Genomic DNA, 16,110 nt, shown 5'->3' with positions numbered 1-16,110 from the left:
TCCCCCTCTTCCCAGGTTGCGGCTCCGCGGCTTCTCTGCCGCTTTAGCCGCCGGACCGCCCGGGGGCTGGTTCTTATCGCCGGCGATTTTTTTTTTCTTTCCTTCCTCTTTTCTCGTTTTTTTTTCTTTTTGGGCCTGTCCCCCCTTGTCACGGACGCAGACCCTTAGACAATACCGTGACACCCATTCTAGTCAAATCTAGATATCTCTGACATACACTTCATACTCAAGAAAAACCATGACAGATAAACTAGGAAAAAAACCTGAATTTATCATTGCTTAAGCATAGATTTGAAATCCCTTCCACTACTTCAGCAAGCTATTACTAGTCTAAAAAAAAAAAAAAAATTACTCTTGCCATCATCCAAAAGATTTTCAAACACTGAATTTTACAATTAATTCAAATGGAGCATTATGTCAGATACAGAGACACTTCCTTGCTTCTATAACATATGCTACGATAAGCATACACAGACCACAGTGCTAGAGCCTTTAAGCATCCACAAATTTGTAAGAAGAAAACAGCAGTTATTTACTGCAAGTTCATGTCGACATGTGCATTATTTCATCACCGACTACAGTGTTCATGTGGCCCTTCCTTCCACGGCAAAATAGAAACAGAGCTTCAGAAAATGTTTTGCTCACTATCTTGAATTCCCAGTTCCACATGAAGACCAAATGACACCTTTTCAAACAACTGCATGTTTGCTTTTAAAAGCTGAGCAAAGCAGTAATGTAGGAGAGAGATGCATTTACCTCCTGTCATCTCTAACAACAGCATCTCATCCTTACCTACTCACTCATTATTCTGAAAGTTAGACTTATTAATTCTCCCTGTTTGCAATGCTGTCTACTTTTTTTGAGGGCCTCCGCTCAGTCTCCTTCATTCCATCCTGGGGTCATTTGTGGGACGACTCCAGGTAATATTTCAGTCTGTGAAAATGCTGAGACTATGAATAAAGATCCTTACTTCTCTTAAGATGGCTTTCTGCAAGTTTCATCAGCTTAAAAAAAAGTGACAATTACATAACATCAGATGTATTGAATCAAGCCTGCCAGAACGCGTACTTTAAATGGAGAGCACAAATCTAGTAGACTAAACAGCTACATGAGGTTGCCCATGGCAAATTAGCATACATTCAAAACAAATGTCAAGGTCCAAAGTCAATTGGTAGGTCAGAGAATAATTAGTCATCTGGTTCAAAACTGACCCAAAATCCGGTTTTATCTTATAATAAAACTCTACCAGACAGGACGGAAAATCGGATTACCTAGCGAAATAAGAAAGATTTTTTTTTTAAAGTTACATATTTTACAGATAGGAGTAAGGTCTATTTCACTTCTAAAGGAGATTTTAGCAGTAAAGAAATAATAAAACTATTGCACCACTTAAGGAATAGACTTTGTTCTCAATTACACATCCTAACTTTTTTCCAGCAGATTTATTTATAGACTTAGCACCATATCTTCACATGACAACTAGCACTGAATTTTTAGTGATGCTTTTACAAAAGCTGTTCTTCACTGAATTAATTTACCAACAACAAATTGTTTCACTTAAAAACAGAATAATTATTTTCCTTTCACACCAATACCACATTTCTATATTTTACATTTTATAAGTATGCATGTGCACACACAAACAGAAATCTTAAGCCAACAAGATGAAAGGAGGATTTCTTGCAGCTTGGGGCAGGGGTTCTGTGTGTGTGTTTTTGTATGTTTTGTTTTGTTTTCAAAGCAGGAGGTCGCGAGAATGACATCACTTTCTGAATGGAAATGTTGTCCTCAAATACCAGTTTCAAATTATGCCTCATCAGTGCTTAGACAATCATCCAATTTCCAAAATACTGAATAGTCACTAGGTCAGTGTCAATCAATGAACTCATCTCCCTACAGCATTTGGAATAGGAGACTCCATATTCAGAAGCAACTTTAAAAATGGAATTCAGTCAGCACTAAATAGAGCCAACATTCTACACTGGCAAACTTTAGCTTTCCTATCTTGATAGAGGATATACCTGCCTAACGTGAGGAAATTCTTCACAGAATTGAAAGACTTTAGAAATCCTAGTATTTATCAAGTAGATGTGCCGTATCAGTCCAGCTATTTTCTTGCATTATATGCACCTATACAGATACAGATTACAGGCTTACCTTGAGTTCACATCAAAAGAAAAATTACCACATATCAAACACAGAAGTTTTTGGTGCTTGTAATCATTGCATTGGATTTTATATATAATTCGACAGTTTATATAATACCTTGTAACATATGAAATGTATTGTTTTATACAATCTAGTATTTTATTGAATTTGTTTCAGCATTCAAGAGAAGGAAACATTAACTTGTAAATAAAAAAATAGGGCTTACAGAACTATCACCAAAGCATATCTATCAAAATTTTTTAAGCATTAAGAAAGGTTAACTACTTCAATACCATGAGTTGGACAGAGTTACAGTTAGAAATCTGTACTGTTGCACAGGTTAATTAACATGTCACCTTCTTCTATTTTCATCTGTTGTATTCAAGACTGGACTTATTAATTACTTTTAAAAAAATCAATGCTCACAACTGACATCTGAGTAATACCACTGTAAGTGGTTATACGTCCAACCAAGATCTCAGACCAAACACAACTACACTGATCAAAAGCACAATATTCATTCCATAGTTGTTGACAAGAACAAAATATTGACAAAACTAACCCCCTGGAAAATCTATAAAATAAACCAGATCATTATAGGCTGCATCTTCCGCGATTACTAATGCATAATCAATAAACACCTTCCAGGAATGATCATGGCTGTAAAAACCATGCAAGAATGTCACCAGGCTAATCCATAAAGCTGCTAACAACCCACTGATCTATCCAATGGGAGCATATCCCTGAACGCTTTCAATCACATTATTAATATACATAAAACAGTAAGAAAACAAGCATTTCACTTCAAATAGTTTTACTGGCTACCTGAGCAGGACCTAAGAAGTTTAGATATAAAAGCAGCTACACAATTCATATGTGATTGGTTTATTTCTGTACAATTTTAACACCGCTCCTGTATGCAGAGCTCAATTAAAAAAGTGCATCGCACTCATTTGGTAAGTAGCTGAGAGTTCCTTCCTCCCTGCTGCCAGATGCCTTCTCCATTCAAATTACATACTAAAATCGGGATGTTTCACCACCCAAGACTTAACATGTTAGCTCACAGCATACGATAAGCCAGAATTTTCATATCAAACCGTATTTCATAAATTCTACTGCATCGGTACACTTGCATAAATAATAATTTCGGTAACATTCAAAATAAACACATACTACTGATGCTGCAATGATCACAATTACCATAGCAACTTTGCATTTTTATTGGCCGCTATTTTGTTGCATCAGCCAGCCTGGCTGTCAGAAGGGTGGTTACTATGGAAGCTGGGAATTCACCTCCTGGAGCAAAGCAGATGGGCAGATGCAACAAAATGCTGTGGTCTGCAGAGCTCCACTTCTTTAGGATTAATTTCTTCATTTTAAGTAACTCATTCTGTAATCTTACCTAAGGGAGATAGATGATGAATATACAACATCAAATCTTCAAACATGCATCAAATAAAGAAAAGACTGTGAGTGGAAGAGATTTAAATGAATGAGCAAATGCAAGTAATAGCAATACCCAACACCTTCAGAACAGAGCACATCGGCACATGTAGCTCAGAAGCCACTGTAAGTTTTCTGATCTCAATTTACTCGGTTGCTGATAGTAAACCTGTGATGCTCTTCTCTCATTTCTTGAATACCTGCGCCATTTACCTTGCATCAGAACTGAGGGAATGGAAAAGACTGAATATTACAATTCATTACACATTATTGGGTAGAAAGCACAGAAAGAAACATCAAAATCTGCATAACAGCTTACTTCAACTATGATGTCTTAGATACCCACACTACATTTTATACCCAGAAATAAAAAAATAAAAATCCATCCGCAGATGCCTACTGTGTGATAAGCAAGCACCATGCATCTCCCACTCCTGAACTCGACAACCAAACTGCTGTTAGGTAGACATAAAAATTCATTCAGCACCATCTCTTTGATGAAATTACATCATTTCCTACAGAAAGTTACCAATGATTTGTCCATCCTGACCCTTAGTGGTCCACATACTTGGACAGACAAAGAATATTCCAGTAGCCTTAAAGCATCAGGCACCTAACTTGAACTTCATAGGTAAGGGGTGAGATTCATCTCTGTCATGGTTTTGTGATTTTCGGTTATTGGTATTCCACATCATAACATCATGTAGTGGATATACCTGGTTCTCAAAAGAGAAGGACTACTACAGTCCCCACGGTACTTTGCTCCTCTGTTACCATTTCCAGCCGGAGGGAAAAGATAAAAGCTCGCAGTATAAAAACTTGCAGATCACGAGACCTCGTCCCTTTTTCCGCCTGTCTCTCATCTTGGCAGCACCTCGCTCTCCAGCCGTCTTATCGTCGGTAGTAGAGTAAGGCCTACCTTGATTTTGGGACATTCTCTCTCTCTGTATTGGATTTATCAGCTTAAATTGTAATTATATTGTATTATAGTGTGTTGTTTTGCATTCCGATATCTTATTTAGTAAATTAGTTTGTTTCTCCTCAGATTGTTGCCGCTGTTCTTTGCTCTCAGGGCCATCTCCTTACCCTTTTCCCCTTTTCCTTTTCCCGGGGCATGGACCCGTGGATCCCCCGTCCCCTTTGTCATGGAACCGGGCCGAACGCCCGTAAACCGTTTACAATCTCAAGTATTTATTATCGGTGCTTAGAAAGAACTAGCTGGTAAAAGATCTTTTCAAGTTCAAGCATCTCCTCAATTTGACAGAGAATGAAAAAAATGCACAGGAAAACAAAGCAGTATCCTCTTCAAACATGACATTTAATGCTCTACAGGTTTTAACTTAAGACAGATATGCCTGTACAAACTCACAGCGGAACAGCATGACCTACAAACTAGTAACTCAAACATCAATTCATTTCACTCAGGAATTTCAAGGGAAAATTACTGATGTTCTCAATGACACCATTCAATAACACACTGGCCACCTCTCTTGACTGAAAACACTTCTCTACCCTGAAAGCTGCAAGATTGCATACTGCTGCTTGGAGAAATACATTTGCACTGTTCATCTTTTCTCAGACGAAAAAGTCCCCTAGCCCCTCAGTAAGTAGAAGGCTACTCTGCAGAGATGCACATGGAGAAAATGTGACGTTCACAACCCATGTTTCCTCACTGAAGCCCAGTCCATATAGGAGAGGAGTTTAAGGCAGTAGACAGGAAATGCATATTGCAGCAACAAAACGAGCACCCAACAAGCTACTCTCTCTTTCATACACGAGTTTTAATAAAGCTGAGTTTCACAAATTGTTAAATTCCACATCAATAAATACCATACTTTTAGAAATATGAGTGCAATGATCACAATGATTAAAGGTTTATGATTATTAATTTCATAAGGTGAAATTTCACAGATGTTATAAAAGATCTTGGACTAATAGCTCCCCAGTCAGATCACCTATAAAGTTGCAACAGCCAAATCAAGTCCCTACAATAATACACCGCCTCCACACACAGGGATGCCACCCAGCTAAGGGGTGACACTGAGTGGATGAACAATGTGGCCGTTGCTTCTTGGAATCATTATCGCCTCACCACAGCTCAGCACAGGATAAAGCGCTCCAGGGCCCAGCTTAGGGACAGCTGTTTGAGATGAACATGCAATTATCTGCCCCCCAGCTGCATCTCCAACACAAACACCAGGAGACAAACAAGTTCTCCCTGCACCGCAAGTGGCCGAATTCCTGTAGGGAGTAATCGGAGAACAACTTAACACCATGGAAACCTCTTTAAGATGATGAAAAGGGTTTTATCGACACCAAGGCTAAAAATGGGACATGAAGTACTGTGTTCTCCCCAGAACGCTCAGATTCATCCAGCACCTGTGACATGTTGCCAGCTTTTGCAAGGTTGACAAAGCTACAACTTCACGGGGGGAAAATGGATCCACTTATTCCTTTCTGAGACTATCTGTCCCATGAAATTAAAATAAATCAATCAATCAGAGACAGAACTGTGCAGGGATAGGCTTCCCATGCTGACTTTGAAAAAGAAAGGAATAGAAAGGAATCTGACAACTAATTAAAGAACAAACAGACACAACAATCTTTTGCCAAACACCAAAAAACCGTGCAATATTTTCATCAATATTTTGTTGGGTCTCTATTTCAGTCAATTTTATTACAGAATGTTCTCAGTGTTCGTGGTCTATAATCCAAGGAAAATCTCTCCAGTGAGAGTACACATTTTCTCCCTTACTTTCACAATGAATTAAGCTCCTGTTGCATTTATTACAGAGCATAATTTGTTATTAACAGCTTTCACTGTTCCTAACATGCTCAAATGATGTTCTGCATTCATCCAGAATAAAAATACTGATTTCTCCTAGTCATCCACTTAATGAAAGACGTCAGAAAAGAAAAAATATTTTCCAGAATGCCATTAAGAAGCTTTTCTTAATTCCATTAATGTCTATAACAGTTCAAAGGGGCAAGCATAACCTTATTCATTCCAGCACAGCAGCCTATATATTCCAGTGCCTTGACATCACTGACGTTTTTCCCCGTTCAACTCACATTAGTGCAGGCAAATAATCACAGGCAAATTCTCAACCAGCTTTACAACATCACTGAAAATTACTAACAGGAGAGCATTCCAATTAGCTGCATTTGGGAACCTAGCCCATGTAAGTCTATAATAATAATTAATAATAAATAAATTTGGTGCCTCGCCAGATTTCACAACCCAAGAAATACTCATCAGGAGGCAGGAAGGCCATACCGCGCACTGATATTAATTTCAGCAGACTCAGCCAACTGTACACAGAGCATTTACAAAACGGCCCCAATTCCTACAGCAGAGGATGTAATCCCACCTCCTAATTTATACGCACCAGAGGAAAACAATCTACCCCAAAAATGAAATAGATGGAAGTGAAGAACACCAGTGTCACGCCGCATTGCATTAACAGCAGCATAGCCAAGCAAAGTAATTAAGTCTAAAAAGACTGTACCTAGAATGTGTTTGTTACGTTCAGGGCTTACTAAAATTCTCAATAGCAGAATGTGGGTTAAAAAAAAATAACAACAAACTGGTGACAAATAGAAGCAAAAGATAGGTCGACCATAGGAAAACATTCCAGAGGAAGCAGATGAACTATTATTGATCATGTAGAAACTTGAAAAGCTAGATCTAATTATTTTCTGTAGAACATGCTGTGTGCTAACAGGTCAATGCACCAATTTATCTGGCTACGACTCCACTGCTCTCAGCCAAAGCATCCAAGCGAACACTCAGATCCACAAACTGAAGCACACACTAATCAAACCACGCTGTACAAACCTTACAGCTCTTTTGGGGTGCACTGGTCATGTCAATAGCGCACTTCAGTGAGAGTGCGCTGCTCTGTGTCCTAATGCAAATGGCTCAATATCTGCCTACACTCACCACATTCAATATAAACGTCACCACAGCTATTAATCCACCATTTGCAGGGAAACCTGCTACAGCAGGCAGTAGTTCACATGAGACCCACAGCAACACCGTCTAAATCTTTCAAAATGGAAAAAATCTGAAGACAGAGGGCCTAAAATGTTTTTCCTACTCTCTAACCTACCCAGAGCCACAATTTATTTCCAAGTCATTTCAACGAGAGGCCAGCTCAGGCCTCTTCCACTGGTATGACTGCACCATCTTAGTCAGCACTATCAAAAGTAGATGCAGAATGCTGAAGTGAGGAGGGTCCCACGGAAGGCCCAGCAGGGGGATCTGACCCCGTAACCTAACGTCTCATACTCACATTGAAAAGGGTAACAATTGTGCCTTCAAATCTGACCATTTCTGCCTTTCAGTCACTGGGGACTCTTTCTGGGCCCATATAGTAAAGTTTAATCACAGCCTGGAGGAAAGAGAAAGAAAGACAAGAAACTGCAGGGGAAGGAGTAAGAGCAGAAAGGGAACCTGACAGGATTCATGTCTGCACTTGGTGTGCCTTAGGGGGCTTAGGCATACACAGACAGTAAGGAATCTCACTCCCCAGCCCTGCTAGCCCTAGCAGGTCATGCAGGATGGCTCCCAGGAACTACATCAGACAGGAAAACACATCACTGGGGTCATAGCACACGCAAACAATAATCTGCAGAGCTGCCAGTAATCTGTTTTTAAGAATACATAATGTGCTACCAGTCAGAGGACAGCAGAATCATTTGGAAACTACCAGTCTGAGCAGCTGGTCCAACTGAGCAGGGAGAAGGAAGGTCTTTTCACATCATCTCCAGATTTGACAACTTCTCGTGCAATTCATAGCATATGATAGTTTGTTGCTTGACAGAACCACTGGTGTGGCACAGAGTCCTGGGTTCTAACAAGGAAGCAGTGTTTAAGGCAATGGGTACTTTCAGAGTGCCCTTCGCACAACAGGCTGTGTCTGCTGCTATCCGCTCCTGGTCACAAGAGCTTGCTCATGCAACAGTTTAAGCGTGCCCTCTCATATGGGAGCAGCATCACATCTTGAACAACCTTTCTCCCAAATAGGGTATCTGCCAGATCATCTCTTCTGCAGAGGTGGAATGAATACGGTGAGGCCCATAGAAGCATTTGTTTCATTTGTGCCAGTCTCAGACACAGCTTTGATAGACCGCATTTGGCCAGAGACCCAGCTCTTCTCCTGAACAGACCTGGAATGCAACCAAACCAATGAGGCACAGACTGAGTGAAGTCTTCCTTACTAAACACCAGACTTAGGGACAGAAGGCACCGCTAAAAATTAATTCATTCCCTTGAGACTTACACCCTTAAGTACCCTAGCAGAGGTCATTTCACCAAACACTTCCTTGCTGCTGATTGTACAGCTGTGCGCATTCATATCCTCACTTCAAACGTGCTATCACCAAAATTTCAAGCCTCATGTTTCCTCTGAAACAATGAGTGCAAAGCAGGAAGTGCAATAGCCCCTCTGCAGCCCGACAGACACTGTTTCCTGTAGATGTGGGGAAGATAAAGTTTAGGAGCATGCACAAGGTGTGCTGAAATTCTGGTGGCTATATCCTCTCCAACCAAATTACGTAGGACAAGCTAGAGCTGGTGGTGGTTTCATCCTACAGAACACAGAAGCATAATTCGAAAGTGCATTAACCTTTACATTGCAAAGGAAATTCCTAATCAATGGATCTGGGTGCTCCAATGACACACTGGATTGCTCTACCTATAAATCCAGAACTAAATCAGTAGTAATACAGAGGACTCACCTGTTCTATCACATCATACCTCAAATCCTCATTCATTACAGCAGGGTACAGTGATGATAAAAAATATGCAGTTTTCTAGATGACACAGTAATTCACTTTTTTTTAATGCCAAATATGAGGTTCATTCTGAGTAAGCTTTCCTCTCAGATCTTTGCCTCTGTCTTCGGAGACTTCATCCACTCAGCTAGCTCACAGTTGAAGCGTACCACAGATCCCCAGTGACACAGATAGCAGTTGTATTCCAAATCCTTAAACTGTCTTTTTTTCAGCATGACAGCAACTCGGTGAATGTTTTTTACATATCAATTGATCTTCGATGGTGTGTTGTCTGCCAACAGACTAGGAGAAGCAATGAAACTTGAACAAAACAAAGAACTGCAAAAACTACCACTTGCAATCCATAGCTTCCTGCCATCACTGATGGCTCCCGCTTCCTGCCATTTCTGTTGGGTGGAACCATGGATCCCATTTTCATAAATACTCAATCCTGCCCGTCCTTCTCCCAGCTCTTTTTTTTATTATTATTATTTTTAATCAATACAAGTTTCTCATTAGCAAAGTGCAAGTTTTTTTCTTTGTGTTCAACCATAGCAAACTGCATACTCTTCTTTTTCTTCCATTAGGAACTGAGTGGCTTAAACTGTGGAACACACGAACAAATAAATGAAATCATCTCTTTTTTCATGACTCCCTTTTGACTCAAGCTACAAATGCTTTATCACCTCTCTGTGTCCTAATGCCCTTCCTTGTGTTTTGTCCTACTACTAAGCTTTAGAGCAGCACAGAAAGCTAAGTCACTTAAGACCATCAGGTCTAATAAGTCAGGACAAATTTAAGACTTGCATTCTTTCTCTGCATACTCACCTGAGAAAACATTATTACAGATGTCAGAGGCTGAGAAAACTCAACAGCAACTAAATAACTCTTTTCCAAGCTTCTATCAAGGAGGTGCAGGTGGTTGTTTGATTTTTTATTGCTGTTTGCACAAAATCATTTTGTTGGTGTGTGCATGTAATACTTTTGCAGTTCTTTTTAAATAATGAATTATTTTCCACCATATCGAAACTTAGCCATTCCTAAGTTTCATGAAGGTTTTTTGTATAAGAAACATACTGATTCCCAACAAACGTTTACATCTGAAATAATTTAAACCATTAAAAAAATCTCTTATTTCAAAAATCCTCAACTACCTTCTCCATGTCCAAATAGGAAACAATTAGTACAACTTAATTCATAAGCTTTGACAACTTAAAAATAGATCACCTCCCCCAACACCAGTTACATTCCAGGACCAAGTGGGTAAGAAAAATATTTTCCCGGTTGTCTAAAACAATTAACCCCAAAGCTGATCAGAGCTCACTAACTAGAGAGCCCTGACTTTCTGAGCACAAAGTGTCTTGTTTAGCTAGACGTTAAAATTGCTCAATTTTCTTCTTAATAAGAACACTACACCATCTCCTATACAGCTTTTAACCCCTTACTCGTTTTCTCAGGGTCTCTGCCTGCAACAGAAGCTCTAAAGCAGCACTGGGTTTATTCCTGCCCTACTAATCCCCTGCCCAGTGCCTATAGGGGCAAGACACCCCAGCTTTGTTCCACCAAGCAACAAACCAACCATTCACACAGCTCTGTATTATTAAAACAAAAGTGCATGACAATTTATTATCACTAACTCAAACTAGATTGACAAAATGCTGTTCTGAGTACTTAATAACCATCTATACACTGTTGTATCATTAGGAAAAATGTTTCACTACTGAAAACAAACATCAAAAGCAAAGATTAGAAAAGCAGCCAGTCACACAAGATGGTGTCAGAAATATTTTTGTTTCAGTATCTCAAAAGAAAGGACACACAGGAAAGTTACCTCCTCCTTGAATGATCAGAACACATAAGACAACATACAAAGAAAGTAAAAAAAAAAAAAAATTGTTAGTGAGAATTCTCTCATCCAGAACACTGCTTCAAATTATATAGCAACTTATTATCAGATGCAAATAGATAATACTGAGAAACAGGCACAGAATCCAATTGCACATGCAGCATCCAGACATAGTATCTGCCCTCCATGGGGACAAAAGTAACCTCTTATTTTCTTCAGGGTTTCCCAGCATTCAAGTATTCCTCTTATCAGCGCTACCACTTGCATTTCACCCCAGCAAAAAACCAAGCTGGTCTTCTGTCATGTACAAGGCCACTTGCCATAAAAAAAAAAAAAAAACAGCGAAAGAAATGCAAAATAAATAAATTTCTTTTCCCTGAAGTCCATAATATAATGTAGATTGGAGATGATTTATAATAAATAGGATGGCAAGTCTTTTCTTGTTGACACTGGGATCTTAAAGGGTACGGCAAGTACCCACAGAGCAGAACATACAGTGATATGACATATACTTAAGGACATGATAATTAATATTCTTCAACACAGCTCAAACCTAATTTAAGGTCTCAAAAAAAAAAATCCAACATTAATACGGTGCACGTCTTCCTATTTATTTACACACAATGTGATAGCACCTACTTACACAATGGCTGTTTTTTCCCAGCATTGTTCATTCAGTACACATCAGATCTGCCACAGAACGGATGACAGTTAAGAGTCACTTATGTAATTAGGGGTCTCTTCTCTGTTTATTGCACAGAATCTGCATTATAAAGAGATTAACAACGCACCACTTCCAGAACATCCATGCTTCTTAAACACTGACAAACACAACCCCAGACCTCCTGCAAAGGATGCGTATTGATACACATTAGCAAAGAAAAAAAATAAATAACATTTTCCAGGATCAAAGCCACGACTACAATTTACTGCCTCCTGAATCCTGTGCTCAGGCTCGCAGACCTCAGTGCTGAGTATTTGAAGCTTGCACTGACTTCGCTTTGATCACCGCTGCACACCAAAGCCCAAATGTCTGAACTGCCGTACAGAAAATGGAAAAACTCCTATGAATAACAAGGAACTAAGACAGGCTCTCCACTCTGGCAGTCAGCACCTTCACCACAAAGGCTGGCTTTCTCTTCCAGAATACTTTTTTCTAAAACTTGGAAGAATAGCTACATTCATTACATAGCGTGAGTCAGAGTAACTTCTTGAAGCAAGTCTCTGTCGCACATGTTTTCATCGCCTAGCCTTCAGTACTTCCTTATTTCTTCTGGCAGTGGTGGGTTTGTTGTTGTTTTTAAGGGAGAAGAAAGAGGAGGAGAACAAAACAACTATTCAATCATGTCCAGCGGCCTCCTTGTTGCTTCACTTCCACATTAGCAGTAGTGTGCACCCCAGCATCTTCATACACAGCTGTGCAGACGTGCGCATCTCTTCCCGAGCAGCATGTTAATTATGCTGGCAGAAGTTCGTTAAGCCAGGAGGGAATTGATCTGTAAAACTGCATAATTAGCCTGGACAGAGCAGGGACATGGATACCGGAGCATCAAACAAGAAAAGGTTGTGAACTCCAACATCAGCTCTGTGCCTTCTCTGCTCTAGGAGGTTATGGTTCCTTCTCCCTTTCAACGCTGGAATCACAAACAACCAGCATAAACCCAAACTCAGATTTCTCCTCTTTCACTTGCCTGGAGAGATCCAGCACAGGGCCTGCAGCTGCTGCAGGAGCGGCCTTTCAGAGCACTGCCCTTAGGGAAAACTCTGCTGCCAGGCTCCAGTGGGCAGAGCAACAGCCATTTATCCTGCCTGCCTTTCGGCAGTAAGCCATCACAAGGAGAGTTCACTGGGGGGTTGGGGGGGGGGGGGGCGGGACATGAACATCTGATAAATCCTGGTCCAGAGTCAAGCTCTTGTTTTTTAAAATTTCAGAAGCATAAAGATAACAAAAATTACCTATAGTACTGCACCGAAAGGAAATGCCACATGAAATACAGCAGAGCTTAGCAGATTTCATAGTAGGTTTCCTGATGGTGATTAGTTTGTTGCTTTTGCAGATTAATTACTGTAGGTTTTATCAATTTGTTATGAAAGAAAAAAAAAAAGCAAGATGATTTAGAAAGCCAGCCAACGAGTGAAACAAAGCTGTAGCTGTGCTTGTACATGACATAAACAAATACCAAGGCACAGCACAAATGACTGTTCCTAACATTTGTAAGGTGGGACTGATTATGAAAGCTACATCCTATACTACCATTTCAGGACTTGCAAAACCGTGAAACACAGTAAACAAATAAAGCAAAACAACTGGGAATTGCAACTGAATGTGCCACTGGGCACATGGATCTGCAATGGCCACAAATGTGAACCAGTGGTGCTGGGGTCAGACTGGGTACCACAGGGATTTTGGCAGGACTGATTATAGTAAGGTCCTAGAGCTTCTCAAAGCAAAATCAATATACAAGACCCAGTAAAATCAGTGAATTATAAAAAGTGTCTTTTTTGCTAGTTTTAATCAGCAAAACGTTGTCTGCACAAGGTAGAAATGCTGACAGCGCCTTTTTACAGAGGCGTACTAGTGATGCATGCTACATTCCTCTGAAAACAAGGAGAAAGCCAAAATAATGAGAAAATCGGGTCAAAAGTTGAAGGTAGAACCATGCTGCCCACCGAACAGCTTTCTTTACAGTCCTAAAGTTTAGGCCTTTTGGTTTAAAACAATATATATATAAAAAAGCAAGGAATAAACCACAAAAATTAAATGAAGAAATTCTTAAGCATGTATCAGGAACATTCAAGTGTGTGTTCACATTCCACCAAATGTGGCTTCTTGCTTCCCACATTTAAGAAGTTACAAGACCATAATTCAGGACCTTTTTTTTCCCCTCCTTTTTGCTTGTTTCCCAATTAACATACATCCTTCAGTGTACATGTGATTCGGTTCAGCAGAAATGCTAACCATATGCCTAAAGCTAAGAACACGGTCTACCTTCTCGGAGTCAGATGGAAATAGAAACACGCACACGCGCCAGAACCAAGCATATGCTTCACTGAAACCCCCAAATGGAGCCCGGGTGCTAAAAGAGCTTCAATAATTAATGCCTAAAACCACTCTGGGATCCTCTGGCAAAAGGCAATATGTCAAGAAAAACGTTAGCCTCCCCCTAACTCGAGCCATTAAGGCTTCAGAACGTATCTACAAACGCGAGGGTGAATAGATACCTTGTCAGGGCCGCAGCTCTGCGAGGGGATATGTTCGCAGCAGGCGGTGACACGGCCGCCCGGCGCCGGCTGAGGACGGCATCTCGCGGGGCGCACCGCGCACTCCCCTCCCCTCCCGCCGCGGGGCAGCTGCGTTATCAAAGATGGATCCCGCTCCGCTCCGCTCCCGCATCCCCCGCGCAGGTACGGCAGGCTCTGCACCGGCACAGCCCCGCTCCGCCCGACCCTATGCGACAGCCGCTTCCCTCCCCCGCACCATTTTAACGCCTCGCAGAAACGGGGCTCCTCGGGGTCGCCATCCCCGCGGCGATGCCGCCCCGTGCGCCCCGCGGATGGCAAGGAGGATTCTCCTTAGGGAAGGCGGGAAGCGACGACAGGTCCGGGGTCGTTACCTGAGGCCGCCGCGGCAGGGGGTTCCCCCGGCAGCGCCGCCCGCTCCGGCTGCGGGCGGGTGGCGGCGGCAGCTGTAGGCCGGCTTCGCAGCAGCAGCAGCACCAGTGCCAGGAGCAGGGAGGGGGGCAGCCCGCGGGTCCCCGGCATGGCGGGCAGCCCGCGGGCAGCGGAGGAGCATCGCGGGCTAGCACCACACCGGGAGCTCCGACACCGAGCGGCCGCGGCGCCCGCCCCCTCCGGTACGTGCCGGGGCGGGGCCGCCCGGAGGGCGGTGCTGGAGCTGCGGTGCTCCGTCGCCGCTCTGTCCCTTTGCTCTGCATCCACGGTTTGCCTGAGCACCTCCGAGGACGGTGATCCCTCCACCTGCCTGGGCAGCCCGTTGCAATGCATCCCCGCTCTTTCTTTTTCCTAACACCCGACCCCAGCCTCCCCCGGCGCAGCCTGGGGCCGTTCCCTCTGTCCTGTCTCTGTTGCCAGGGAGCAGAGCGTTTTACGCGGTAAACCACTTCTCTGGGCAGCAGCGCCAGGGGCCTCACCGTCCTCTGAGTGAACAGTGTCAGTCATCTGCAGGGTTAAGTACTGAAAACATGTCGGGACCGCCTCACAGTGAATTTCCAGCACCAGCGTGGCCGTGCCCTGATTTCAGAGAGGCAGGTGTTGAAGCTTTTCCATGTGTTGCTTCAGTAGTAAACAAGTTTCTTCAGAAAGTATAAAACTGCTTTGAAATTTACTTCTCTTTAATTAAATTTCAAAATAGCCAAATAAAGGTCTTTACTTTAACCATAGTGAGATACCAGGCCAAACTGTAGTGTTCAGATTTCAGAAGATTTCTTCTATGTAGTGGAAAAGGAGTGGAACAGAATTACAAACTGTGGAAGAATGTCACTTCTCCCACAGATTACAGTGTATATTTTCTGGGGATTTCTTAATAAATCTAAGAAAAAATAATATATTTTTCTTATAATTTAATGTCATTCTGTACAGTACAATGTGGTTGTTTCATTGGCATTAACAATGACTTCATATAGATTTGGAGCTGTCACTGAAAATACAATTTTGTTACGGTTGCTGAGAGTTTGCTGAAAAATACAACTTCAGCCACTCATGCCTTATGGACAAACTGTGCTGCAATGGGAAACATACAGCCACCTCAACAGGTAACATTCTTTACTTCTCTTTACAATAGTTTGAGTACATTGGTCTCCCTCTTCTTCATCAACACTGAAAAATACATACTGTGGAAACTATTTCTTTTGAAGGGATCTTTATTTGAACTAAGC

At 41.7% G+C, this 16,110-nt stretch overlaps 1 protein-coding gene across 1 annotated transcript in view; it reads right to left on the bottom strand.

Moving 5' to 3' along the window:
- The window catches only part of FAM171B (family with sequence similarity 171 member B), a 41,108-nt gene extending 25,629 nt beyond the window's left edge, over positions 1–15,479 (bottom strand). Inside the window, exon 1 of the mRNA XM_021400351.1 lies at positions 14,830–15,479. Coding sequence (XP_021256026.1) covers positions 14,830–15,220 — 391 coding nt within the window. The 5' untranslated portion in view covers positions 15,221–15,479. The remainder of the gene's footprint in view (positions 1–14,829) is intronic.

The sequence above is a fragment of the Numida meleagris genome, chromosome 5 (genome assembly GCF_002078875.1).
Source record: "Numida meleagris isolate 19003 breed g44 Domestic line chromosome 5, NumMel1.0, whole genome shotgun sequence".
NCBI lineage: Eukaryota > Metazoa > Chordata > Aves > Galliformes > Numididae > Numida > Numida meleagris.
The sequence above is the reverse complement of the archived record's forward strand: the minus strand, read 5'-3'. Positions and strand labels throughout refer to the sequence as shown.